The sequence below is a fragment of the Plasmodium fragile genome (genome assembly GCF_000956335.1).
Source record: "Plasmodium fragile strain nilgiri unplaced genomic scaffold supercont1.65, whole genome shotgun sequence".
NCBI lineage: Eukaryota > Apicomplexa > Aconoidasida > Haemosporida > Plasmodiidae > Plasmodium > Plasmodium fragile.
Genome location: NW_012192645.1, coordinates 80,423 through 105,463, shown reverse-complemented (window position 1 = coordinate 105,463; position 25,041 = coordinate 80,423). Strand labels below are relative to the sequence as shown.

Sequence of the window (25,041 nt, the reverse complement as noted above, 5' to 3'; positions counted from 1 at the left end):
ATGAGGCGTTTCATCTTCGTTTCGACTTAACTTCATCGTTAGCGATTTTTCGTGGGTCCCCATTTTTACTTTTTTTTTTTTTTTTTTTTTTTTTTGCTTCCTTTTTTTCGCACCTTTTTTTTGATCAGCGCCTACTCAAGTGAGTAACATGGCGTAACGAAACTCGACGTAGCATCGAATGCACCACATTATTCGTTCCATTCTGGAGAAGCATCTGCCAGACAAAAAAAAAAAACACCTCTCGCTTCTCAGGGGTGTGTCCTAATCGGTAGACGAACTGCGTTTACCCGGAGGGTGACGTATGTGTCCTAACCCATCCGGATACACACTACCCGCTGAAAAATGCTCACAGGAAGGGAGGCTTCGGGGGAGTGCACCCCCACCGTATGTCCTAACGAACATGGTACCTGACAACCGAGGATGGCATTTTCAAATGGGTAATTACAAATTATCGCAAAAAAAAAAAAGAAAAAAGGGGGGGAGTTATTAAAAACACAAACATATGGGAATAAACAAGGAACAGTTTTAGCCAAATTGAGTGTGGAGGAAAACAAATATAAGAGCACATTTTTGGCGTGAGAAATCAAACAGTGGAAGGAAAAAAAAAGAGGTAAAACGAGGGAGGGGCCCAAATAATTATACACGCCTCCAACGTTTGAGCTTCTCCACGTTGCGATGTGTAGGTGGACCTCGTTTACGCTAGGTCTTAGTCTGGTCCTCCAAGACCTCCTTGACGCTGACCACCTTGTCTTTCAGGATGAGGAGTGCCTTCCTGAAAATGTCAGCCGCAGAAAAGCACCCTGTTGATTCGATGGTGAAAATAAAATGATTTTTGACCTTTTCGAAGGAAATTTTTTTGGGGTACTTCTCTATGCACACTCTGCAAGATGAGCAATTTAAAGGGTTTTTGGCAACCAAGGTGTCACTGTCTTCAACATCGAAGACATTCTTTGGACAAATGTTTACCAAGTCGTTTTTTTCTTCCTTGGTAAACGTCTCAGACGTATTAAAAGAAAATGCAGGGTACATTTTATACACGGCAGTGCAAACAGGAGACCACTTGGCATGAGTTTTCCCAATCCCTTTTTCCAAAAAGCAAATCAATTCTATCTCCTGTCCATTACTTAATTTTGTAATCAATATATTATCATCGACAACTCTGGGTGGGTTTTTCTGAAAGCGTACCTTCTGTTGTTCATTAATGGGACACCATTTTAGGTCCCTAGAGTAAATGCTCTGGGAAGTTTCGCTACTTCCAACCTTTTTCGTAAATTTCACATGAAGTTTAAAACAAAAACAATTTAAATGATTATATTTTTCGTACTCTTCTTTGAAATTGATCAAATCTGCGTCAAACTTAAATGGGATAAGTCCCAAACGGTGGCACAACATTTCGTCAGCAATGATTCCTGTGTTTTGAAATATATTAACTTTTTCTATCGCAATGGTTGGTACCTCTGCCAGCATTATTCTTCTCAGGGCGTTTGCAATGGATACGTTTAAATTTTTTATTTCAAGGATTAGCAAGTTCTCTTCATTTTTGTGCATCTTCATTTCCAGGTTTTTTTCAAATTCGTTTATATCAAACATGTGTTCATTTTCGGACAAGAAATACGATCCGTAGAAATTTGTTGTCGTTGCGTTTCGGGGTCCCTCCTCCTTCAGCTTCACGAAGTTATCCCTGAACTTCACTCCCTTCATCTTGGCTCGTGCGTATCCTTGTCACGGGGGTAGCGGTAGGCAGGTGAACAGTGGGAAAGGGAGTAGACCAGGGAAATGCGCCGCGTGGAAGTATGCAATATAGGGATGTACCCTTCCCGCAAGTTGATACGCAGAACGTGTGTAAGGTCAGGTGGGGGACTCTCCGAAACAGCTCAGATTGAGTCTCCTGCCCTGCGCACGCAGTTACACACCTTTCTTTTCTGTATCCTTGGATTGTTCCTCGTTTCGAATAGGCACTTCAGCTGGGTCTCCCTTGCAGGTTCTCGTTTTATTTGTCCCTGTGTTATGTGACTAATTTACGGACATGCTGTGGAAACTGTGTTATCGATTATCCGACTACTCTTCCTTGATATGTCTTCCTGTGTGCTCTTGTTTTAAAACGTTCACGGTTCAAACTTCGAGAAAGTTCGCACAATGTAGAAGCAGATATAAATGATTGCACATCTGTACCACTGCGTTACGCACGCATGGGGCTATATGCTCAGTTTTTGCGGCCCTGGAAGTGACCATGACTGGTGGCCATTTTTGAGTGCCTCTCAGTAGGTGGCCATCTGGACATACATATGCTACGACGCGGGGAAAGCTAGCAGGACAGCAAAAACAGGCAGCACGTAGGGGTTCGGCACAGAACGATGCAATACAAAATGATGCGAAATGTTTCCCTTGTGGATAATTATTTTTCCTTCAAAAGTTCTCCATGCAAACGTTGGACGTACAAATCTTGCGCTTATGCGTTTATGTACAAAAGAATCGCAACTAAATCATGGGGACACGATTAACAAGCTGGGAACAAAAAAAAAAAAAAAACGTTCCTCGTCCTTTTCCTTTGGCGTATGCAATGCGGTAACTAAAGGCATTCCTTTATTTCTATGTGACATCTGATGCGAACAAGACGGTTTGGGTTTTTTTTTTTTCAAAATGATAGCAGTCATTTAAAAAAAAAAAAAAGCAGAAATTCCAGAACAGTCGCCGCGGTTGGGTACTTTTGCATTATTCAGCTATTTGCAGGAAAAAAAAGGAAAAATAAAAAGGGGCAACAGGAACAAAAAAAGTAAAACATAAGAAGAAAAAGTGACAAGAAGAAAATGATAGGAGAAAGGACTTGTGGCATCAGATAACCTACCATCCCTTTGGGAAACAGGCTGCAATAAATTATATATGCGCGCGTATATGCCACCATACGGGACTATATACATATGCACCGCCCGTTGCAATCCCGCAAGGTTCGCTTCCGAGGAGGGTTATAAAGCTATAAAATCACATTTATATTGTGCCCCAATACGACGCTTTTTTTTAATGGCACTCTGGCTCGACAATGGGCATATAAAATATCACCATCCGTTAAAGCAAAAAAACGTTCTTTTCTTTTTTTTTTCTTTCCATTTGCCTTTTCGCTGTTTGCCCACCCACCCCTTTTTTTTTCCCCCTCAATACAATATATTTTTTTTTTCCTGCTTCATCTATTTGTATATAATACCCCATAATAATTATATGCACAATTGCATTTTCTCCTTTGGCCAATTTGATTTTATAGGGTCCCCCCTTTTACTTATTTTGCTAATATAATTGCTCTCAGTGCTTATTGCAATTTTTTTCCGCAGCAATTTTTATCTGCCATTCTGCATTATTCAGATTTTCCCATGCCGACGTGCTGTGAAAAGCATTTTATCATTATGTATTTATATACATGACAGCCACAGGGGTAGCTACATTATACACGTTATGTGCAAGTAACACGTATATGTGCTTGCGTCGATACGATGAGCATTTATTTATATTTACTCATTTAGCTGCCTATGACTTTTTAAAATTTGCCTTTCGTCATTTTTCCCCTTTTGAGGCCCCAAATAATTTGTAACTTTACATTTGCGCGCTTGTGCGCCTTGCAGCGTAAAAATCACCTGACCATGTTATAAAAAAAAAAAATAAAATAAAATATAAAACAATTTTGAGTATATATGTATGTTTTTTTAATTTGATTTAATGATATGTAGTTAAGAGAAAAGAACAGAAGCAGATAGAACTTGTTTAGTTTAATTAGATTTAATTTCCACCCCTAAGGAAAAAACAAATTATCTGCCCTTTCTGGGAAAAAACGCATACGATTTTGTATGGATAAGGCAGAAGAAGAATAGCTCGTGTTGTATCCCCGCGTAGAAAAAAAAGAAAAAATATAAAAAAAACGAAACAGCAACTGTTTTTGTCAGTCAATACGTAATAAGGCAGACTCCTAATTTCCCGAGCGCATACGGCCTGCTGCCCGCCTGCACTGCCGGTTGTCACACGATCATCTGCTCATCTGGGAGTTATCACGGATGCACATGCAACAGTGTAAATTGTGAGCCGTTTACATTGTCAAAACAAAAAAAAAGGAAGACAAGCAACTTATCATAGTTGAAAATTCCGTTGGGAAATTATTTTATGTGAACGTCTAGAAGATGCCAAAGAATAAAGGTTAAGCCCGCTGCCTTTTGTAGACTGCAGCCCCTTTAGGGGCAACACCTTCTGCGCACTCGTGTGATGTATAATTACTCCCACTCTACACACGCCGAGAGTACTTTGAAGGAAATACTCTCATTCTGAGCGCAACATATTTACCGTATGTCTGCAGCCCGGGCAGACATGCTTTTTTAAAAAGGCAACACGTGCGTGTGTTCAAATTTATTTTATTTTATTTTTTTTTTTTTTTGATCCGAAACTTGTGTATAGGAAAGGGAGGAAAAAACAGAAGGAGAGGAAAAAATGACAACGAAGGGGAGAAGCGGGAACTGCTATACAAGGAGGAAGACCAAGGTAACATTTGTATGCCAGGGAGAACGAGGGTTGTTCGTGTTATCACACGAGTGCACCTTGTTATTCTCTCGTGTTTATGTCTTTATGTACACGTTAGCCCATGTGTCGAAAAGAAGTCGCAGCGGACATGACCCCCATGCACTGTTGACTTCCACACCGGTGAATATGTGCGTGGTGTACTATTTAAGCGAAAAAAAAAAGACGTAAAAAAAATTCGGTGCTTTCTCGTTTCCTTTTGTAGAATACGCACAAGTGTTAAGGATGTTGGGAAATGGCCGATTGGAGGCCCATTGCTTTGATGGCGTAAAGCGACTGTGTCATATTAGGTAAGTGCTGAAAGAGCATCAGAAGAAAGAGAAAAAAAGAAGTACACATGGTTCACGTTGCAACGTATGCGCTCCTCATAGATACCTGCAGTTTAATGGTATATGGTGGTGAAATGTCCAATTTTTTTTTTCTTTCATAGGGGGAAAATGAGAAAGAGGGTTTGGATTAACTCTGGTGATATCATTTTAGTATCCCTGCGGGACTATCAAGACAGCAAGGCGGATGTCATTGCGAAGTAATTGAAAATATCTAAGAGGGACTAGCCAATCGCAGCTGTGACTCCATTGGGCCTATCCCCTTTTTTGCTGCTTGCGTTCACACACCTACTAGTGGGAAAAAAACATGTGAAGAAGAACATATCAACCCAATTTACATTGCCTTTCTCTTTTTTCCTACCTTACACAGATACACCCCTGACGAGGCAAGGAGCCTGAAAACGCACGGAGAATTGCCCGAAACTGCCAAAATCAACGAAACGGACATTTTTGATGACGACGCACAGAACGGAGTCGAATTTTTGGACGATGAATCTGACGAGGAGGCCCAAGAAGAAATGAACAACGCGAGAAAATTGGAAATAGAAGACGTAAGTGGACGAATCAACAGCAGAAGGGGGGAAAACGCACCCTACGCCACACCCACGATGATGAACGTGTGCACATGTGCATGTGCATATGTATGTATATATGTATGTGTAGATCTTTATGTGTATTCAGTTTGCACTTCATTTGGATGTCTTCCCCATTTTTTTGTTTTTTTTTTTTCTCTCTTTCCCTTTTTGCAGATATAACGACAAGGAAGGGAGCAGAAGATGCCCACAATTTGTATTCACATGTGCGTCGCGGAAGAATCGAATTAATTATTTTCCGTTTTGTTTGACAGCGCTCCGTGTTGTTGTGTGCATGTGTGATGTCCTCGTTGGCAATGTTGCCCTTTTTTAAAAAATATATCTTTATCAATTTATTTATTTTTTGTAACTCCCCTTTTTTTTCTTTTTCTTCCATAATGTACATATTTAAACTAAACACATATGTCACGCGTATTAGCAAAAAAAAAATAAAATAAAATTGAATAAAATAAAGTCATAAAAATAAGCTAAGTCAAAATGGCAAGCAGAACGGCCATCCCCCAAAAGGTTACGTCACGCGGGCATGGTCCGTACTCTGGAACTATGCACACATGTTGAAGTCACCCCGTCGTGGTATGTACACATGTGTAAATGTTAAAATGTAAAATGGATAAACGTTGCCATGGTCCTTGGCAAGGACACAACCGGGAAAAGGGTGAGGGGTTACAACTCTGCACAAGGAAAGGAAGTTGCGCCGTCGGGTATTTTCCCATTTCTGATGCCGCTTAACATTGTGTGTGCCATTATTTATATCTCCGGGAGAAGGAGGAAAGAGTCATATAAACGAATGGCTTATTCTTCGTAATGCCCACCTCCATTTTACCCTTCCCCCTCATTATTGCCCCCATTGGTATCATCCATGCTTCCTTCCGGGTTCACATTTGATATGGTGAGGATAACTTCATTCTGGCTGTATTCTACATTGTTGTACGAAACGGATACGTGGAGTGTTATGAAGCCTGAAGGAGGAGGGGAAACATTTTTAACATTGGAAAATGTAGGAGATGAGGATAAAAATGATTGTAAAAAAGGAGGAAATAAATCTCTGCCGACAGGGGGGGTGCCCCCCCTAGTGAGCGCGCTACTTTCTAGCGGTTTTGCCAATCCCCTAATTTTGTTGCCCCCCCTCTTTTGTTTTACCCAGCTGAGCCTTTTGGAAAACTCCTGTAGGAATTGGAGGGACAGCGAAAAAGAAGTTTCCCTCTTCGCTGTCGTAGTAGGCCTTCGCACGTATAATGGGCAGACGGGGGTTACTCAGAGTGACATAAATATATTCGAAGTTGCTAGAGAGGTGGAGCATGTTTATTCGAATAGGGCTATTGTCGTGTATGTACACAAAGTTGGGTGTGATATTGAGGATATCCGGTTTTATGATTGTGATGGGAAGAGAGTCGGCGTAGAAGTTGTGACCCAGTGAGTAATGCACGTTGCATTTGGTGAAGCGGTGAGTGTTGATGGTTGTGTCTTCGCCGGTGGGGGCGTCCCTACAACTGTTGGCGATGTCGCTCTCGTCACGTGTGTCGGAATTTCCCCCAATGCAAGCGGCACTATTGACCTCATCAACTTCATGTTTCCCGGCTGTTCCATCTGCCCAACCCTCTAGAACGTCCTCCTCCAGGATGGAAGGAACCTTTGTGTAAATGTAATTTCCACCTCGCCTGATGCTCCCCTTGCTATATTTGAAAACCTCATTATTGTACTCATCGGTGAAGTGGAAAAGCACGTAGACGTTGTCGGACTCGACTTGGATTGGTGCCTTTTTAATTTTAATTTTTAATTTTATATTCCTCATGAGTGCGCAGTTATTCGGGGAGAGCTGCAAAACCTGTCCGTTGTAGCTGGTCAGCATGATGCTGCACTGTTTGTACTGAATGGAGAAATGCTCATTGTATAAGTTGAGGAATAATTTTCTTTCCATTTCGCTTTGGTAAAATTGGCAGGATGTCCAATATTTTTTTTTTTTTTTTTCCCATAGTGTGTGTGCAGATATGTCAAACGGGTGACTACTTCCATCTTTATGATCCCTTCTGTCCTGTTCACCAAATCCCTCGTCACTTCCATTGTCATAACTTAGGTAGAGATGCAGCCTCTCGGGGGTTTCCCCTTTTTTGGCATCCGGGAAGGCGCCACCCTGTGAGCAAGAACTAACCAAATTGTCCTGATTCATGTGGTTAAGCCCAACCCTGCAGTTGAGGGAATCCTTAAGGGGGAAGTTCAAGTGGAGAAAAATGGCCCTGTCGGAAGAGGGGTGAATAATTTGGGGACAAATTTTCTCTATCTTTAAATTATCCACAAGGATGATATTAAAAAAATTACAAAAAATGTCCTCGATTTTTTTTTTTTTATTTATCCTGAGAAGGGTGTCTATCTTTTCCTTTTTACTAGCAAGTGTGGGGTTGGTCTTCCCGACTACATAGCAGTTATTATTTTTTAAAAGAAGGCAGGAGAAGGAAAACCCACAACATAATTTTTTAACTTTGAATTTATTTTTGTCTCTCCATTTTTTCGTTTTCTTATACTCATAATTATCCCTATTGATAAGTTCAATACATTTCGCAAATTTGTCCCTTTGAGGGTACTTATGTGGGGGATGCTGTGCCCTGTTGGGTGTCTGGGAGGGGTTATCATTTTCGTCGTTGTACTCGGGCTGGCTACTTCCACTTTGTTTTGCGACATGGTCGTTAAATGCGGCTGCTAGTGTGTAGCTATTGGTACCCGTTTTGTTGACCCTTTTAAGCTTCCGCTTTTTTACCATAAGTTTGTGCCATTGTTTGGAGTCGAAAATAAGCGTGGGCCGTTTTACAAAGGGGTCCTCAAGAAATAGCTGACCGTGTAGGTTATTCCCCCACCCGTATACCTCATTCTGGTAAGTACAAATTAAGTTGTGTGAATATCCAGCAGCAATAAATTTCACCTTTTTGTTCACATCCTCGCCCAACTTGATCAGTTGCGGGGAGGAATAAAAAAGAATTTTTTTTTGCCCTTTTTTTTCTGCACATACTTGGTACATGTCATTACTGCCCATCACATAGCAGTTTTTATTTGTGGACAAAAGGAGAGCGTGACTTTGTCCGCATGATACATTATCTATTTTTATTTTATCCAGCAGGTTTACATAATTAACAAATTTTGTTTGATAGTTGTAAATTATTTTGTCTTTCGAATGAACATCTGTATGCCATGTGAAAATTTTATTTTCCTCGTCCAGTCCGTAAAATTGAAATTCCCCCAGAAAAATTTTCTTCGTATTGACGGGCAACCATTTTATGTAGTTTTGCGCATTTTCTTTAAGAGGGGTTATATCGGTGTGCCCTCTTTGAAGGGAACTCTCACTTTGTAAGGGGCAACACCATGTAGCTACCCTTCCACGATGCACCGTCGTCGATTTTATGTCCCTCCTCTGGAGAACACTCCCCTTGTTGTTGTGATCGAAATGGTCTCCATGTTGCGAGGATCCACTAGACGGAGTTCCCTTCCTGCGCAAAGCATACAAAACAAAATCTCTAGTTAAAAATTCACAATCATTTATGTCACTGGAGGATATGTTTAAGTAGCTCTTTCCACTGGAAGATGCACTCGAAAGTGGTGTGCTGTCTAACTGAATAAACGTATTGTGTTTGTTTCCTTCTTTCCCTTTTATGAAAATGTTTATGCTGTGGCCACATGTGAATACTTCCTTAATAAAGACATTCTCCAACTCCTTTATGAGTTCCAGTTTGCCATCTCGATGCAGATACACGTTGCTTATCTTTAACGCTTCTTCCTTTTGCGTGGTCATTTTGTCACGAATGTTATGAAGGGTATGCGCGTATCCGTGTTAGAGAGGGGTACCTTTCTTTGTACAGATGAGGATTCCCTCGGAGGTGTTCCATATTTGTGTGGAGGTCCGCGCCCCAACGTTGGCCAATCCCTCCTCTCCTACACATAGACACGCAAAAAGGGAATGCCCTGTTTGGTATCCTACTTGTGAGGAGAAGTGCAAAATGAAATGCTTTCCATTCTGACAAAAAAAAAAAAAAAAAAAGACCGATGCGAGAGCTATGCAGCGGCGCGCCCAGGGACAAAAAAAAAAAAAAAATTAACTAGTAAAAGCATAGTAACATTGATAGATATCCCTCCTCCGCCCCCACACAAAATTATTATTTTTTTTTTTTCTCAAACTTTTCCAATGTGATGATTGTGGAAAAGAAAAAATGGACGTTCCCTCAAGAGCACATAAAGGTGGCTCCTGAGAAATTTCTTAGTTACACCCACGTGGCGCTTAGTTCCAAAAGGAGGAACCTTGCCGTTCAGCCTTTTCATTTTTGTGCATTCAGGACAGCACATGGTAACGTTTAAAGGGAATGTAGTAGGGTTGGGTAGTTATAGATGAAGGGTGAACGTTTTAAAGTTGAGCATGCAAAAAAGGGGAGATATTAAAAATGGTGAAAAACAAAATAGATACTAAGAGAAGAGAGAAGTGATCCTTTTTTTTTTTTTTTTTTTTGTCAAATTGGCCGTCGTGGTAATGGGCCCCTATTTAAGGCTACGTCCTGTGGAGAGTACATGAAGATTTCTTTAGTACATTTAGGGAGGCACTTGCTGTGCCATCCCTATATTGATTTTTCACTCATATGGCTGTTTTCACTGTTGCCACTGCTAACTTCGCTTCCGAAGTCGCTGTCGGGGTCCCGGTTAGACAAATTCTCGAGCATGACACTGGCGATGCTGGCCCTCTTCACATTGTCTTTTGTCGTTTTGGTAATCTTTAAAAAGTTATTCTTTAAATTGTTACTATAAGTGCTATTATTTTTTGTGTTTTTTTTTTCATTTTTCCTTTCCCTAATTCTCTCCTTGTGTTGCAGGATGTACGTGTTTCTGTTTTTTTTTTCCACTCGTTCGTGGGTCCTTGTTTGTAAAATTTCGTTTACGTCGAGGGAGCTGTGCGAAGAGTTCTCACTGCTATTGTAGAAGTGCATAGACGATTTGGGTGTGTTCCCCTTCTCCTCATGGTAGTCTCTGTTCCCCATGTGGTTGCTTCTTCTGAGGTTATCTCTCCTCCTTTCGGTTTCGTCATCCTTTTCATCCTCGTTATTCTGGTAAGGAGCACTCTCTGTGTCTCCCTCCGTATCCTCTGATGTGCATTCAAATTGGGGACCTTCCCCTAGGTCTCTATCACCGAGCTCGATACTTACATCGAACATGCTCTCATTGAAGGTATCAAAATCGATGCTGTATTTCTTAATTTGCGTTTCCTCCTTTGAGGCATTCTGTGGGTCTGAGCAACTGGGGGGAGATTTACTTGTGGCGTCATCCTTGGCGGGTGGTTCCTTGTGTATGTGTTCCTTTTCGGAGGAGAAACGTCCTTGTATCTTCACTTCACTGGTGGAGATGCTTTCCCAATTGTTCCTCCTTCCGGATTGTTGAAACTCCGTCGTTTTTCTTCTTTTATATGGGGGTGACTTGTGCTGGTCTTCACACAGGTGCTCATCGGACTCACCGATGTTGCGAATTCTACGCACGCTGCACGTTTTGCTGCGGGGTAAAGCGCTCATATTTGATTCACTCAGGGGGGGAAGGTTGTTTTCATTTTGATGGACATTTGGGGGGAACGTGCAGATGAACAGAGAACACAGTGCGCAGAATAAGGAAGAGGTAGGCCAAAAGGGGACAATTTTTTTCGCAAAAAAAAAATGAGTGCGAAATTCTCCCCCCCTGTTTTTTTCCTCCTCTATTCGTCTTTAACTCATCGAAGGTTTGCGCTTAGTTTCTCCCGTTAGACGAGTTAAAAAAAAGGAAACGTCAATTAGCCCTTTCGAATGTTATATTGTGGTTAAGCAGCTTGTCCTCAGTGTTATGTCCATTGTGTCATTTTTTTTTTTTTTTTTTTTTTTTTTTCCCCTTATGTTGCACATAAAAAAGGGCGCACACGTGCTCCAAACGGTAAGGACTTTTTGATAGACCCTTGGAAGAGGAACGACTTGGGAAAATATCTCAAACTTATGAGTATAATGTCCATTGTGTGAAAAGATTGGACAGAGGGGGAGAGAGCTGCGTCCTACTGAGCGTCCTGTCACGAGTGAAGCTATGCTTATGGGGAGAGAAGCAGTAGATAGAGGAACTCATAAAAAAAAAAAAGATGCCTCTGGAGTAAAACATAATTCTTTCATTCCTCCACGAACAATCTTTTCTACCCATGAGGGGCCCAAGTTCCGATTCGTCCACTTCTCGCGAAGTGACTTTTAACCAAATTTGCGAACTTGTCTGGGGGGACAAAGTCAAAGGGATACCTGATCATGTGCAGGAACAAATAATTCATTTTCTTTTTAAATTTTATGAAAAGCGGAAGTTTTTTACATGCACAGAGTTGGAGAATTTAAACAACTTTTTAACATTACTCATACGAAATTTTAAGGAGCATACGAATGACAAATTTTGTACACAGATTTTGTTGTTCCATTTAAGAAATGCGTCTACTTCGTTTGTGAAGGCTAAGAGAGCTGAGGATGGGCTATACGTAAAGCAGGTCAGGCGATACTTTCTATGCCTGCATGAGTTGGTTAGACATTTAAAGGAGAGGCAGCAGGGAGGAGAGACGCGAAGTAGCAGTTCAGAAGACGAACCCCTTTTGGTGGTGTCTATAGTGAAATATCTGAACTTGTTTCTGGTATCTGCGCTGAGGTAACATTGGAGAGCTGCAAAAGAAGCGTACTGTAAATGTGTAACAAGGAGGCGCATCGATTTCTTTTACGTAGCGACGCGTGGAAGTATTTTTCCCCTGCTTATATTTTATTGTTCGTTTGACTTCTCTCTACCCCTCCATCTCAGGCTGATCGAGAGGAACTGCCTGGCGTGCTTGTACTGTAAAATAATATCTTATGGAAGGATCGCTGAAATTCTAAGCAATGCATATGGCCAAAATGAGCAAGCCGACGAGGATATCATCCACAGTTTTGTTTTACTAACGGAGCGAAAAGAATTTGATAAAGATATTATAAAATGCGGAATAATGAATAAGTTTACCATGTCGGAAGCACTATACCAGAGGAATGTCTCTTGTAAAAACAGCTTCCTCATTCAGGTAGTTATAAAAATAGCTAAGCGAAATTTGAAACAGCTGACCATATATACCTCCAAGAGTGACCTCCAATTTGTTAACACCTTAGTAGAAATAGTTGACAAAAAAATTACAAATGGAGATTTCGATCTGTCTTGTGCTGACTTGTTCAGATTATTTTCGTACATTATAGAGGGGGGAATGTGTTGCGCTAATTTTCCCCTGTTTGATCATCATACTGACGACGTTTCTGGTACAGATGAAATTCTATTTTTCCAACATATGAACAAATTAATTGAGGATGTGAATTGTCTTATCCGGTCGGCTAACCTTTTAAACCGTTTACAGGATAATGATGATCCGTTTGGTCATTTTCTCGGCGCCTTTTTTTGTGCCCTGCGAAATGTACTGCAAGTTGTGCTGAATTGGTACGAGTCTGTAATTTCTGCAGGGTGCGCAGATAGCGGGAGCTTCAAACATAAAGGGAGCTGTTCACATACCTGTTGCTCTTCCAACCCATTGTGGATGTTTCACCACAACTACCAAATGCGGGGAGAAGCAGAAAAAATGATTGATAGCATTTTGGATCTGATTCTCAGCTTTTTAGTCCACTGTAATTCTCCCCTTCCAGGTGCGGCTAAGACGTGTGCATTAGATGTGCGGCTGTGTTTACACTGAGCCACTCTCATAATATATCCATCACTTCCATTATTTCCCTCTTCCCATTTCCTTCCACCAACAGATGAAAAAAAAATGTTGCACCTGTTATGCTTCGATATCGTTAATGCGATAAGTAGCTGCAATGGGGCATCTATCATTGGGAAAAAAAAAATTGCAGAAAAGGTGATACCCCTCGTAAGTCACATCAGTAGTAACGAAAAGGATGCAGAAGGGCACGACAACTATCTGTACCTCAAACACGTGGAAGCTTTATTTTTCCTGTGTTTACATAATGAAGACGTGTGTAGGGAATACTTTAAGGAAGAGTTTATCAAGCTTGTGGAAGAGCTATACCTCCAAATTGACCAGGGTGGAAAAGTTGAAAATGTAAAGAAGAAGGAAGAATGTGATTCATTGAAACTATACTATTTTGGTATACTCTACACGTTCGCGCAAATGAGCATAAAAAATGAGAACGAGAAGGCGGAAGAGACGGAGAAGAAGAATATTTCACTCCATTTCGTTAATTATGTAATAGTGAACGAGTTGAAAAATAAAAAGTTCCTACTCGAGAATGGCGTGTACTGCTTGCTCTTTTTACGCTTTTTAAATATGTCTCTGTTGAACAATTTATATGATTTTAAAAAATTCGCTCAAGGAGTTTCCTTGGTGGATTTCCTCAAAGTGGTTAGGGGAATTGACGCTCACCTTAAGACTGCGGTCAGTTTGTTTGCAAGCGAGGGTGGGGCGCTTCGACGTGTGTGCAGAAGTGTAAAAAACTATATATGTGCATATGTAGATATATACAGAGGAGTGCATTTTTGTTTCTCCTCCGAGTAACCCCTAACACGTAACACACATTCCCCTCCCCTAACCACTTCGACCAATCTCAGGCATTAAATGTTCTCCTACAATGGGTGGAAAGAGATTACTGCTTGAAGTTAATCAGAACGCACGTGAAGACAAATAAACAGATATTTCACATTTTGCTAGAAATTTGGGTACTTGTCCAGGCCGAAATGGCAGCGAAGAAGACGGATGCTTTGGCTGAGACTGCAAAATGGGAGGTGAGCATAAGTTGCGCCAAGTTCCAGCGTGTGCACTGTGTACCTTGTTGGTAAACATATGCACACATGAGGAACAGGTTTATCTATTCTTAATGGTCTAAACCACGCCGTGTAAAGATACCACCAGTTATTGCAACCCCGTTACAACATAAAAAAAAAATGGGAAAAAAAAAAAGCAGCTAGCTAAAAAATGGCTAGCTCAGTTATTTTATTTATTTATTTTTTTTTAATTCCCCTTTTGTTCAGAATGTGCTGTACATAATACATCACATATTTAAAAGACTAACTAATGGGTTTACCAAATATTTGAATTATTTTTCGGAGCATGAGGAGCTCCTATGCAATTTCAAAAGAGTGATGACTTTCGAAGAGAAATCCATTTTGGAAATATATTCACAAATGTGTCAGGATGTTGAAGGTGGGCGAAAAGTGGGAGTGGCGCGGGAGAAACAGCTTTAGCGCAGTGTACATAGGCATACAGAGGGGCCCTCCAAATGTGTTTATGCGTTTATGTACACATTTGGGAGACAGGTCAATAACATGGCACGCCTACACCGATGCGAACCACCGTGTAGTTATTGCTTTGAACTCTGTTTCCCCTGTTTTTTAGCAAACCGGTTGGCAATTCTCGAGAAGGACAAAAACTACCTTAACGGCAAGGTAAAATCGTGCGCGGAGAAAATAGAACAAATGGAAAAAAGGCTCCAGGTTTCGACGGAGGACAGTTATAGGAAAAATGTGGACGAATTGGAGAATTATTACAACTACGTTAGGGCGGGGGGTGAATTCTAATGGTGGAAGACAAATGGGTGAGGGCGTAAAAGTGCCCCTTTAGCATTATTTGAGTTTTTGGCAAATATTAAGAGAGCGTTTGGCATATTTTCATCACGTTAACATGATAGAAGAACTAACCGGTGGGGGGGGTGAAGACGTGAATTATGGGGAACTTGCTCAAAAAGTATTTTTATTTTACAAATGAAAAACTAATTGAATTTGAAATTTTTTTTTTTTTAAAATAAACTTCCATCAATAAGAGTGCTACACAACAAATAAATTTAAAAAGAAGAACAAAATCCTCCCCTTTTTAAAACTGGCATTGCTGTGCTTTTCTCAGCAGTGTCTCCTTACACAGTACAGATGTAAAATAACGCCATTTTGCCAAAGTAAAAAATTGGTGCCATGCTTTGGGAGTAGCGCTATGTCACCTTGTTGTTTTACTGAAAAGAAACATTCACACGTTCTTATGTTTGTACAATGGCACAGATGTGTAGGTATATATATAATTAGCGTGTGCGTGCATGTACAAAGGTATGTTGTGGAACGGGAGGGTGTAACCGTTTTAAAGCGTCTGAAAAAGTGCCGTGCCTCCCCCATTTGTTGTGCGCTCCTTGAATTTTGCTACATGCGTTTTTCCCCCACGGATTTTTCTCCCTTCCAGGGGGTGCAAATATTATATGTAGATATATTTATTGTGGCCCTGTGCGAAATTTGTTTGTGCTTCCACCAGTCCACAGAAACCTTCTACTCCACCAAGCCAACGTGTAACCCACAGCGTTTTGGCTTAATCTGAATTTTTTAAATTTCTATATTTTAAATTTGTGCATTTAAAGTTGTGCGTAATAAAAACATATGGTACTTTTTAACTCTGTACATTTAAAAATGCTCTTTTTAGAGTTCTTCGCAGGCGTATTTTTATTTTAACCCGCTGTTGAAACCGATTTTTTGGAAGCTTTCTTGGAATTTTAGCTTCTGACCACTTCTCTTTTTTAGCGCCCATTTTGTAAATGACTTTTGGTAAATTAATGTTGTATATTAATTTTTTTTTTTTTTTTTTTTCCGCTACTTGTTCTTAAATTTTCGAGTGTATATGCGAGGCTAAAAAAAAAAAAAAAAAAAAAAAAAAAAAAATCGGATCGCTTAATACGAAGAAGAAATAACTAACTTGCTTTGGCAATGAAAAGAATGATTACGCAAAATAAAGGATAGTAGAAACTTTTTTTTCGTGTTCCACGCTCACGAGAAAGTGTTTGACTTTGCCCGATGGATCAGATTATGCAATGAATTGCCGTTATGACGTGCATATCTACCACTGAGTTTCCTACGCGGTGAGTACGTTTGCACGTATTTAGGTACAATTGGGTGAATTGGTCCACTGGCCAATTCTCGTACATTGTTACGCACGTCCATCTGCATACGCATCCTTGATGGGCACCTACCTTAGATACCCTTGAAAACTCCATAAGCGGAAAAAGCATTGCAAAAATAGGGCCAACGCGGCAAAAACCCCGTGAACAACGCAAAACGACCAACGGGAAGAAAACAGAATTTCAGCTTTTAAAATGTAGAGAACAGAAATTGCGCTCGAAAGGTCAAAGGTTAAAGAGAGTTTTATTTTTTTTTTTTCTGTTGTTTGTAATAAGCGAGGAGCGTACGTGGATAAGTGAAGATTTACGTGGGCGAGCACAGCCCAATTCCCATGCCGATAAACCGCGCTCGTCGAGAAGCAGCGTGTGTTTCTGCTAGGAGCTGCGACTGACGGCATAGCCAGTATGTTACGTAAGGCCAGACGGAGATGTTCACATGGCAGAAGGGAAATATGACCTCGAGCAAGCTGAGAGGTGAAGAAGCAGGCGTGTGTACGCCGGGTTCTGAACAGAGAGGTGAAGTGCAACTCGGAGAAGCGCGTAGAGATGAAGTATGTAGGGATGAAGCTCAAGGCGGGGACTCTCGATTCGAAGGGGCATCTAGCCTGGACGATGGAGACCAAGATTCCCGAATGAAGGATGTGAAATCCATGGAGGGGGTCCAGAAAAGATACGTAAAAAAAAAGAAAAAGAAAAAATCCATTTTTTTGCCATTCTTGAGTGAGCAGTCATCGAAGAAGGAGTGGCTTGGTGGAAATGTCATATCGATTTTTGCTTTTTTCCTAGTACTGTATATCATAAGGAAGGGAATTAACAATCTTCAGGAGGTGAAGGAAGGCGCAAACTATGACGGCAGCTATGGCGCAAACGATTTTACAAGTAGTGGGAGGAAAGAAGAATGGGGGTCGTCCTCCGTGAAGCCATATTTCAGCAGAAACGGAGATGCCGAGAATTTCCCCTTTGAGGATGACGAATTTATTTACGTCCCCAACAGAAAGAGCGACAATACAATACGTTTGAAGAATGTTGCAGGGACAGAAATTATAGACAACAACTTTTTAAGCGTGTACTCGGAAAATATGAAATATTTAAGACAAACAAGTTTGAATTATTCCCTTCACCAAAGAGCACTGTCTACGGAGTGTTACGTGTATTTCAGAAGCTTTTTAAAGCAAGCCATTTCTCCACACAGCTTAACCAAAGCGATTAAGATCGACAAGGAGTATATTTACCCATGGGATGTCATTACGCAAGAGGATGTGGAGAAAATTATTGAAAATGCAAAATTTTACGGGTTTTTATTTACCTGGTTTAAAAATCATCGAAAGGCCCAGAAGGTAGATAAGGTGACTTTGAGAAAGGAAATGCCTGTTTTATCTCCTCGATTTGTACAGAGGCCAGATATATACACGCATTTTTTTAAAAAGAACAATGTGCAGGAGCCTAATTTTTATGGCATTCACTACACGTGGTTGGGTCATGCTACCGGGTTGGTTGTGGTTGATGGGTTCAAAATATTAGTAGATCCCGTTTTTAAAATTGAGTTATTAAGTTTGAAGGGATTAACCAGATCTCTAATCAATTGGGTAAATGTAAAGGTTATGGGAGGGTTAGGAGAAAGGATAACGAGGTCTCCATGTCATATATCGAATCTGCCTGATGACCTACATGCCGTGTTCGTTTCGCATAACCATAATGATCACATTATGGAGGAAGACGTTCGAATATTATGTAAGCTGAAAAAATTTCAGCATGTGTTATGGTATGTGCCAGAAGGTACAGCAAGTTTTTTTATGAGTGAAGGTTGTAAAGCATCAAAAATTTATGAGCTATCGTGGGGTGATGAAAGATGGGTGTCTTGCTGGATTTCTCACAAACAATTTCAATGTAGGGATGGTATTTGGAATAGTAAAAATGCAGAAAAGCAAGTGTTTAAGTATAAGATAATTTATGCTCCTACTTTGCATTGGTCAGGTAGGAAAGATAATCTGAGTGATCTTAATCACTCTTTGTGGGGGTCTTTAATATTGAAGGGTCCAAAGCATCGATTTTATTTCTCTGGGGATACAGCCTACTTGAAAGACAATTTTGAAGAGTTTAAAAAAATAGGACGGCTACATGGTCCGTTCCACTTAGCCGCAATTGCTATTGGAGCGTATGAACCGAATAACTCATTGAAATATCATCATGTGCATCCTTGGGAATCAGTAAAGATATGGAGAGACCTAAAGGCAGAAATGGCCATTGGAGTTCATTGGGGGACTTTTCGATTATCAGCTGAAGAGTTTATGCAACCGAGGGATGAGTTAGAAGCAGCTTTGTTGGGAATTGGAATACACACTTTACGTAATTCAATCTTACCTTTCGAGAAAAGAAAAATGGAAATCATCAAAAAGTTTGCCATTAAGACTGACGATGAGGAAGAAAACGAAACAGATGACTTGGAGGAATTGAAGGAGTACTTTTATCCCCCCACAGATGAAAATGCACATGAGTACACAGATAGCTTCCATTCACTTTTCTCAAAAAACATGAATCTCTTTTATAGTGATATAGATAAAAATTATGTCAAGCATATGTACCAGCAGAAGAGGCTCTACGCATCTACCTACAACAGATATAAGAGAGCTCTGCTTTTACGTAATTCGAAAAAGCTTCCAAAAAGCTGGAAGAAATTGCTCCTTAATTTATCTATACGTTTTCAAACCATTCCCATTGGGGGATCTATGGAAGTAATTTCAAAAGATGATAACACCATATCGATGACGAGGTCAACTGAATATAATTCCATGCAGTATGAGCACTACACCTTTCCCAAGTGGTACAACGAAAACGAGAAGGAGGAGACGCTCAGTCAGAACTCCCATTCGCTCGAGGACCTGATGGATTTCCACATAGTCAGTTAGGCGTGTTAATCGTCATGTATGGTAACGTCATGCATGATAACGTCATGGCGGGAGCGTCGTAATATATGATAGCCGCATAGCGCGCGCAATTTTGTTCAGAGGTGCCAAAACGTTTATAATGGGGTCTCCCTTTGCCACCCCCGTGACGCTCCCATTCTGCCTAGCCGCGCCTGCTGTTCCTATTCCTCTTCGCAACCAGTTGTTGCTTCCCGTTCTACGCGCATATATTTCGTCCACTCCGTGGTGTGTACCCTTTTCTTATTTCTTCCCGTTTGCCGTTCCGTCGTGGCTGCGCGGCTTATCAGCGCCCCTCCGCCATGGCTTTTTTATTTTTTATTTTTTTTCGTTTGTGGGGCGTGGTTCGCGGAGCCTTTTTGCAGGTGTGTGTTTTCTGCTGTGCGTACCCTTTTGCTACGCTTTGATTTTGCTTCTTTTCTACAATACCACGATGCGGATTTGCGTCTTTGCGCAGTGCGCCCTTTCTGCCCCTTTTTTAATTTTCTGTTTTAATTACCTTTTTTAATTTCCTGTTTTAATTACCTGTTTTTAATTACCTGTTTTTAATTACCTGTTTTTAATTTCCTTTTTTATTTGGAACATGTCAACTTCGTGGTCGTCTCACGGTGATCCTTTTAAATCCCCCAGCATATGTGTATCCATTTTGCGAAAACGACACTCCTTCGCATACGTATGTTTTTTAAAAAAAGAAACAAAAGCGATGAGCACAATGATGGTATTCCAACTGCCCCCTCCGTCCACACACGGCAGAAGGCCACACCACAGACCCGGTGCGCCATTACACCATTTTTGATTTATATGCACTGGAGGGGGGGTTATATCTCAGTGAAGCAATTTATATACGCGGTACGTATACATGTTCATTTAGACGCGTGGGCATATGACAGCATTACGTAGGATCCCTCGCACGCGTTAGCCAGGAAAGAGAGACTGATGGTCGCGGGAGGATGACTCACACCCCCCATCGTAGAGGAAGTGGAAATAATGGGGAATTCCTTTTATAACGTCGGAAGCGAGGAGCCCCCGGTGGTACTTTTTAAATTTCTCTCTGCACAAATATTTTAAGAAGAAGCTGCCACAAAAGGCGGAGAGCGCGTCCAGACATTCGTTCTGTCCATCGATGGAGTCCACGTGGAACTCCTCCTTCAGCGTTGGAGAAAACTTATCCTTCTTCTTCCCTGCCCAGGTGTGGAAAACTGCCAACAGTCCGGTCTGCAGGGGATAGGGAGTGTAAACATGTTGGTATGTACATATATATGCTCTCGTGTGTATGTGGCAACTGCAAGTCAGCCACACGTTGCTCACCAGCACGTCGCCCAGCCCCGCCAGCCTCTTCAAACAGGGGTCCTGAACAGAGGAAACGAAAAAAAAATTTCTCGAAATAAATACGTCGTAAAAACCCTTTATCATTATTTTGGGACCATCAAGCAGTCGTATCAATTTATGACCCTGATAAATAATTTTATCTGTGGTTAAGTCATGAAACTTCAAATTTTGGCCATCCTCCTGCGTGAGAAGAAAAATCATTTTCCTGAACTCATTTTTATTTGGCGTAAATAAACAATGCTGATAATTTTGTATTAAACAGAGTATATCTGTATTGGTTAAAATAAATTCAATAATGTCTGCGTCCAGAATTAAGAAGATATTTTTTTCTATCATTTTTTTTATTATATAGCTGAGGCAGTCTTTGGTCACCTCATCGATGGACCCAAGACCTGGCCCAAAAACACAACAATCAATTCGATTGGACAAATATTCTGTGCATTTTTTTAATTCTTCCCCTGGGACTTGGCTTATATTTGACTTTTGGTTATATAAGTATGGGTAGACAATAAGCTCTGGGCTATAGCACTTGAGGGGGATCCCATTTTCCTGTGCTGTTATGACGAAGGATAAATCAGCTCCGAGTTTTAATGCGCTCATGGCTGATAGAAAGGAGGCGCCGCTGTATACTTCGCTGCCCCCAACGACGCATATTTTTCCTCCGCATCCTTTGTAGTCCTTGGGGGACAGCTCGGGGATGACGTACTGTTGGAGGCGGTAGAGCGTTTCGTCTTCGAGGGGAGGTGGGGGGAGGGAAAGAAAGAGAACATGCAAACATGGGAAGTGCATGTAAAGGAGTGGGGTTAGGAACAAATGGCATGGAGATAAGAATGAGGGATATCGACCAAATGAGATGTGTGTGTGGGGGGGAAGGGCAATTTGTTCTGCTACCGCTTCATTTCGCTCTTTTTTATTTATTTGGGTAAATTTTTCTCCCAACTGTTTATATGTTTTGATCATTTTTGATCATTTGTTTCAAACTTTTCTCGCTCTTTTAATTTTTCTCAATTGCGTCCCACTTTTGGGCTCTCCTTTTTATGCTGTTACTTGGCAGCTTCCTATTCAAGTGGACCCTGGTCAGGTGCGGATCTGCACTGACGGAATACTCCTCCATGGTTTAGCGTCCTATTTGGAGAGCACGCGTAATGTCACGTGAGGAGGGAAGAGGCTAGGATGGAAGGAGGGAAAATTCCTTTTGCTTTCACGCAACATGAGGGTGCATACTTTAACTACAAGCAGTTGGGATAATTGCCGAGTCGCATTCTTTCATGTCATTCAAAAGGGAAAGAAAAAGAAGTCATAAAAATTTGAAAACTGTGGATGCTAGAGGTGAACAGAGGGGAGGAGACAAACGTACGTTGGTATTTAACGTATGATCCAATTGTGGTTACAGATGTGTGTGTGGGGGGGGGAGACCCCTCATTTTTGTGGTATTATAAGTGGAGCCTCCACATGACCTGCGTTGAGGACATGCGCAAATGTGTCGAGTCACATTTTCTGTTTTTCATAAAGGGGGTTTTGTACCATGGTGTTATGTACAAACGGTTGTTTGCACTTTTGCATGTTTGTATAATTTTTTTTTTTTTTTTTTTTTTGCCCCGCAATAATCTGTCCCAAGGGGAAATAAGCATTTTACATTAACCTGTGGCCCACATTGGGGGGAGCGAACCTTTTTGATTCTTTTTTGTGACCACATTGAATTTATGGAGTGTCATTTAGGGCGTACTTTTCCTCCTCAAAAAAAAAAAAAAAATAAAATAATATGCATTATGTTGAATAAGGCGTTACTTGTCCCCCTGTATTTGTATGCCCCAAGTTGTTCCTTTTTTTTCCCTCACGGGTGGGTTGTACTGTGCCGTAGAGGGGTTGAATGAGTCCGTGGTGTTTTTTTTCGTCGCCCCTGTTTAAAGCCCATCCTTCACCCCGTTGGCTTTTTTTTTGTGTTCATTTTTTCTCCACCTCCATTGAAAGCAGCAAAAAGGAAAAGGAAAAAAAAAAAATACGGCTCGCAAATTTAGCAAATGTATATCGCGTAATAATTCCACAGAAAAAAAAAATATGTATATTATATATAAGTGGAGCGAACAAACAGATTGCAAAAAAAAAAAAAAAAAATATATATATTCAGTCGCGAAACAAACAAAAGAATAATTTTGCGTTAACCGAACCTTTCTTATCATCTCCTTATTGTAGCAATTACGAATTTTTAAAAATATAGGGATTTCCCATTTGAAGCATTCACACTTGTATTCTTTTTTTCCTTCCACCTGATTTTTGTCATTTTACATCCCTCCCCCATTTCTTCAACTTTTTCGTTCATCAAAATGTTTAACGATCAGAAAGTTTTAGTCGACATTTACATCCCAAGGAAATGTTCGGCCACCTCGAGACTCATCCACGCCAAAGAACATGGAGCTGTTCAAATTAACGTTGGCATGGTAAGCAGCCACAAAAAAAAAAAATGCAGCAATTAAAACTGAAAATTGAAAAAAGAGAGAACTAGAAAAGGAATATTTTAACCGTAGAGCGTACAGCCCCGCGTATAGGAATACCTGAGTGTTGTGTTGGGGCCCCATGAAAGGCGACTTGGGCTCGTAGCCCAACGGCTGCTATTGAGCAGTTAATAACTTTTGCTTAACATAACAAAAGGGGGAGAAAAAAAGGAACGAAGGAATGAAAAGAAGTCGAAAAAGAAGTGAAAAAAAAAAGAAAACGGAGTTGCACGGATCTCTATAGCATCATTACGAATTGTGAAAAGCTCTTTGAGTGGCGTGGGCTGACATATAAATTATTCTTCAGACCTTTCTGTATATGCCTGCATACGGTATACGCAATTTGGTAAACACGCATTGCATATTTCTTGCACCCCAACCTACAGGTTAACAAGAATGGAGTGTACACAGGCGAAACAGAAACCTTTGCCATTGCTGGCCACGTCAGACAGAAGGGAGAATCAGACGCCTGCCTGAACCGTCTCCTCCATGAGAAGAAGATGTTGTCCTTCTCGAATTAGAGAGCCGCGTGGAGGTGAAAGGGAAAAGAACTAAAAAAAATGTAGAGAAGCCTGGATGTGAAGACGTGTGGACATTTCACGGACGTACCCGCCTATCGTGCGTTTGAAGCGCATGTCCATCTGCCAGGCCATTTTTTCCATTACGCTGGTGCCCCTATTGCGTTATTTTAACTTTTTCTTTTTTGCATATTTTTTTGCATATTTTTTTTGCATATTTTTTCGCAAATTTTTTTTGCATATTTTTTCGCAAATTTTTTCCGCTTTGGGATTTGTGAAGCATATGCTGTGTTTTCCCGCCCAATGCAACGTCCATTCTGCGCGTGCGTCTGACATGGCGACGCGAATCTAAAGACAAAGAAACGAACACCTAGAACAGAAATATTAAGCGCGTGGGAAAAAAAAATGTGCAATAGAAACTCGATCGCAAATGTGCAGTTATAGGAAGCTGACCTGAGCGTTGTTATTGTTTTACTAACAAAGGGAAATTTCCTCGGATGGACAAAAAAAAAAAAAAAAAAAAAAGATGAACACGGAAATGGAAAGGTGCTAATATGTAGTACCGCTTTGGCGTGTCAACTTCCCCTTAGCAATGTCAACCTGACAGGGAGAACTATCCCAAAAATGGTAAAGCACCAAAAAAGTGTACGGGTTCACTGAATAGGAACAAGTATCAGAACCCGATGTGCTGCAACCACTGCTTTATCTTCATCGTGTGGAGTCCCTTCACTTCGATATAGCCAATGTGTTCTCTCACTGGCGCTTCGCATATGGTGCGCAGGTGTTCCTTGAACGCCTGGGGGTGGAGTGGAGAAGCGTTAGCAGCGGTTCAGAGGGGGTAGAAATGTATCAAAAGCGGTTTTTTCCTCATATGGGCATGCACACATAAATATGCATGCTCAGGAGTGTAATGTAACTATCCCCTCAGGAAAAAGGCAATCACAACTAACCTTTATGTCACCATATATATGCCGCACAACAGTCGTAACAATCGTTCCATGTCTCCTTATCTTTGGGTAGACGGGTAAATTCCCAGAGGTCGTCCTGCTGACCTGCGATGAGGGCAAAAAAAAAACGGGGGTCCACTGTGTCGTATTGCCAATTGGGGGTTACGAATCGGTGAGAATAGAAATACCCGAGAGGGGGGAGAGGGGTACACATACGAAAATGGACAAGGGAGAAAATAAATGAAGAAGGATGTTTCTCCCCCTGAACGGAACATACCTTAAAGGGGAAGTTAAACGACGTTTCATTTTTTTTTTTAAATTTTGACTGGAGAACACCCCTTTTGGGTACGAAAAAAAAAAGGCTCGACAGAGTTACCCTCCTGTTAATATCTGTGCATTTGAAAAAGGGGTAGCCATTCATCGTTCGTACTCACGGAACAAGGGGCAGGGGCTGGAG

At 41.0% G+C, this 25,041-nt stretch overlaps 9 protein-coding genes across 9 annotated transcripts; 4 read left to right on the top strand and 5 right to left on the bottom strand.

Annotated features, from left to right (window-relative positions):
* Positions 1 to 699: 699 nt before the first annotated feature.
* Positions 700 to 1,701, bottom strand: AK88_04513 (uncharacterized protein; the record flags this gene model as incomplete). Its single annotated transcript, XM_012482123.1, has 1 exon — positions 700 to 1,701. One exon carries the CDS (start codon positions 1,699 to 1,701, stop codon positions 700 to 702), a length of 1,002 nt encoding a protein of 333 aa, XP_012337546.1.
* A 3,287-nt stretch (positions 1,702 to 4,988) lies between these two features.
* AK88_04512 (translation initiation factor eIF-1A) lies at positions 4,989 to 5,721 on the top strand (the record flags this gene model as incomplete). Its single annotated transcript, XM_012482122.1, has 3 exons — positions 4,989 to 5,077; positions 5,248 to 5,432; positions 5,627 to 5,721. 3 exons carry the CDS (start codon positions 4,989 to 4,991, stop codon positions 5,719 to 5,721), a joined length of 369 nt encoding a protein of 122 aa, XP_012337545.1.
* Positions 5,722 to 6,289: 568 nt separating this feature from the next.
* AK88_04511 (uncharacterized protein) lies at positions 6,290 to 9,248 on the bottom strand (the record flags this gene model as incomplete). The annotated part of the gene is made up of 2 exons (XM_012482121.1): positions 6,290 to 6,429; positions 6,611 to 9,248. 2 exons carry the CDS (start codon positions 9,246 to 9,248, stop codon positions 6,290 to 6,292), a joined length of 2,778 nt encoding a protein of 925 aa, XP_012337544.1.
* Positions 9,249 to 10,062: 814 nt separating this feature from the next.
* AK88_04510 (uncharacterized protein) lies at positions 10,063 to 11,004 on the bottom strand (the record flags this gene model as incomplete). The annotated part of the gene is made up of 1 exon (XM_012482120.1): positions 10,063 to 11,004. The coding sequence occupies one exon, from the start codon at positions 11,002 to 11,004 to the stop codon at positions 10,063 to 10,065; it is 942 nt and encodes a 313-aa protein (XP_012337543.1).
* A 641-nt stretch (positions 11,005 to 11,645) lies between these two features.
* On the top strand, positions 11,646 to 15,025 carry AK88_04509 (uncharacterized protein; the record flags this gene model as incomplete). Its single annotated transcript, XM_012482119.1, has 6 exons — positions 11,646 to 12,130; positions 12,278 to 13,137; positions 13,249 to 13,886; positions 14,060 to 14,233; positions 14,480 to 14,651; positions 14,844 to 15,025. The coding sequence occupies 6 exons, from the start codon at positions 11,646 to 11,648 to the stop codon at positions 15,023 to 15,025; spliced, it is 2,511 nt and encodes an 836-aa protein (XP_012337542.1).
* A 1,780-nt stretch (positions 15,026 to 16,805) lies between these two features.
* AK88_04508 (uncharacterized protein) lies at positions 16,806 to 19,283 on the top strand (the record flags this gene model as incomplete). Its single annotated transcript, XM_012482118.1, has 1 exon — positions 16,806 to 19,283. One exon carries the CDS (start codon positions 16,806 to 16,808, stop codon positions 19,281 to 19,283), a length of 2,478 nt encoding a protein of 825 aa, XP_012337541.1.
* A 930-nt stretch (positions 19,284 to 20,213) lies between these two features.
* Positions 20,214 to 21,741, bottom strand: AK88_04507 (YjeF family domain-containing protein; the record flags this gene model as incomplete). Its single annotated transcript, XM_012482117.1, has 3 exons — positions 20,214 to 20,513; positions 20,607 to 21,358; positions 21,675 to 21,741. The coding sequence occupies 3 exons, from the start codon at positions 21,739 to 21,741 to the stop codon at positions 20,214 to 20,216; spliced, it is 1,119 nt and encodes a 372-aa protein (XP_012337540.1).
* A 1,210-nt stretch (positions 21,742 to 22,951) lies between these two features.
* Positions 22,952 to 23,640, top strand: AK88_04506 (uncharacterized protein; the record flags this gene model as incomplete). The annotated part of the gene is made up of 2 exons (XM_012482116.1): positions 22,952 to 23,065; positions 23,506 to 23,640. The coding sequence occupies 2 exons, from the start codon at positions 22,952 to 22,954 to the stop codon at positions 23,638 to 23,640; spliced, it is 249 nt and encodes an 82-aa protein (XP_012337539.1).
* A 670-nt stretch (positions 23,641 to 24,310) lies between these two features.
* AK88_04505 (uncharacterized protein) lies at positions 24,311 to 25,005 on the bottom strand (the record flags this gene model as incomplete). The annotated part of the gene is made up of 3 exons (XM_012482115.1): positions 24,311 to 24,433; positions 24,588 to 24,689; positions 24,862 to 25,005. The coding sequence occupies 3 exons, from the start codon at positions 25,003 to 25,005 to the stop codon at positions 24,311 to 24,313; spliced, it is 369 nt and encodes a 122-aa protein (XP_012337538.1).
* Between the last annotated feature and the right edge of the window lie 36 nt (positions 25,006 to 25,041).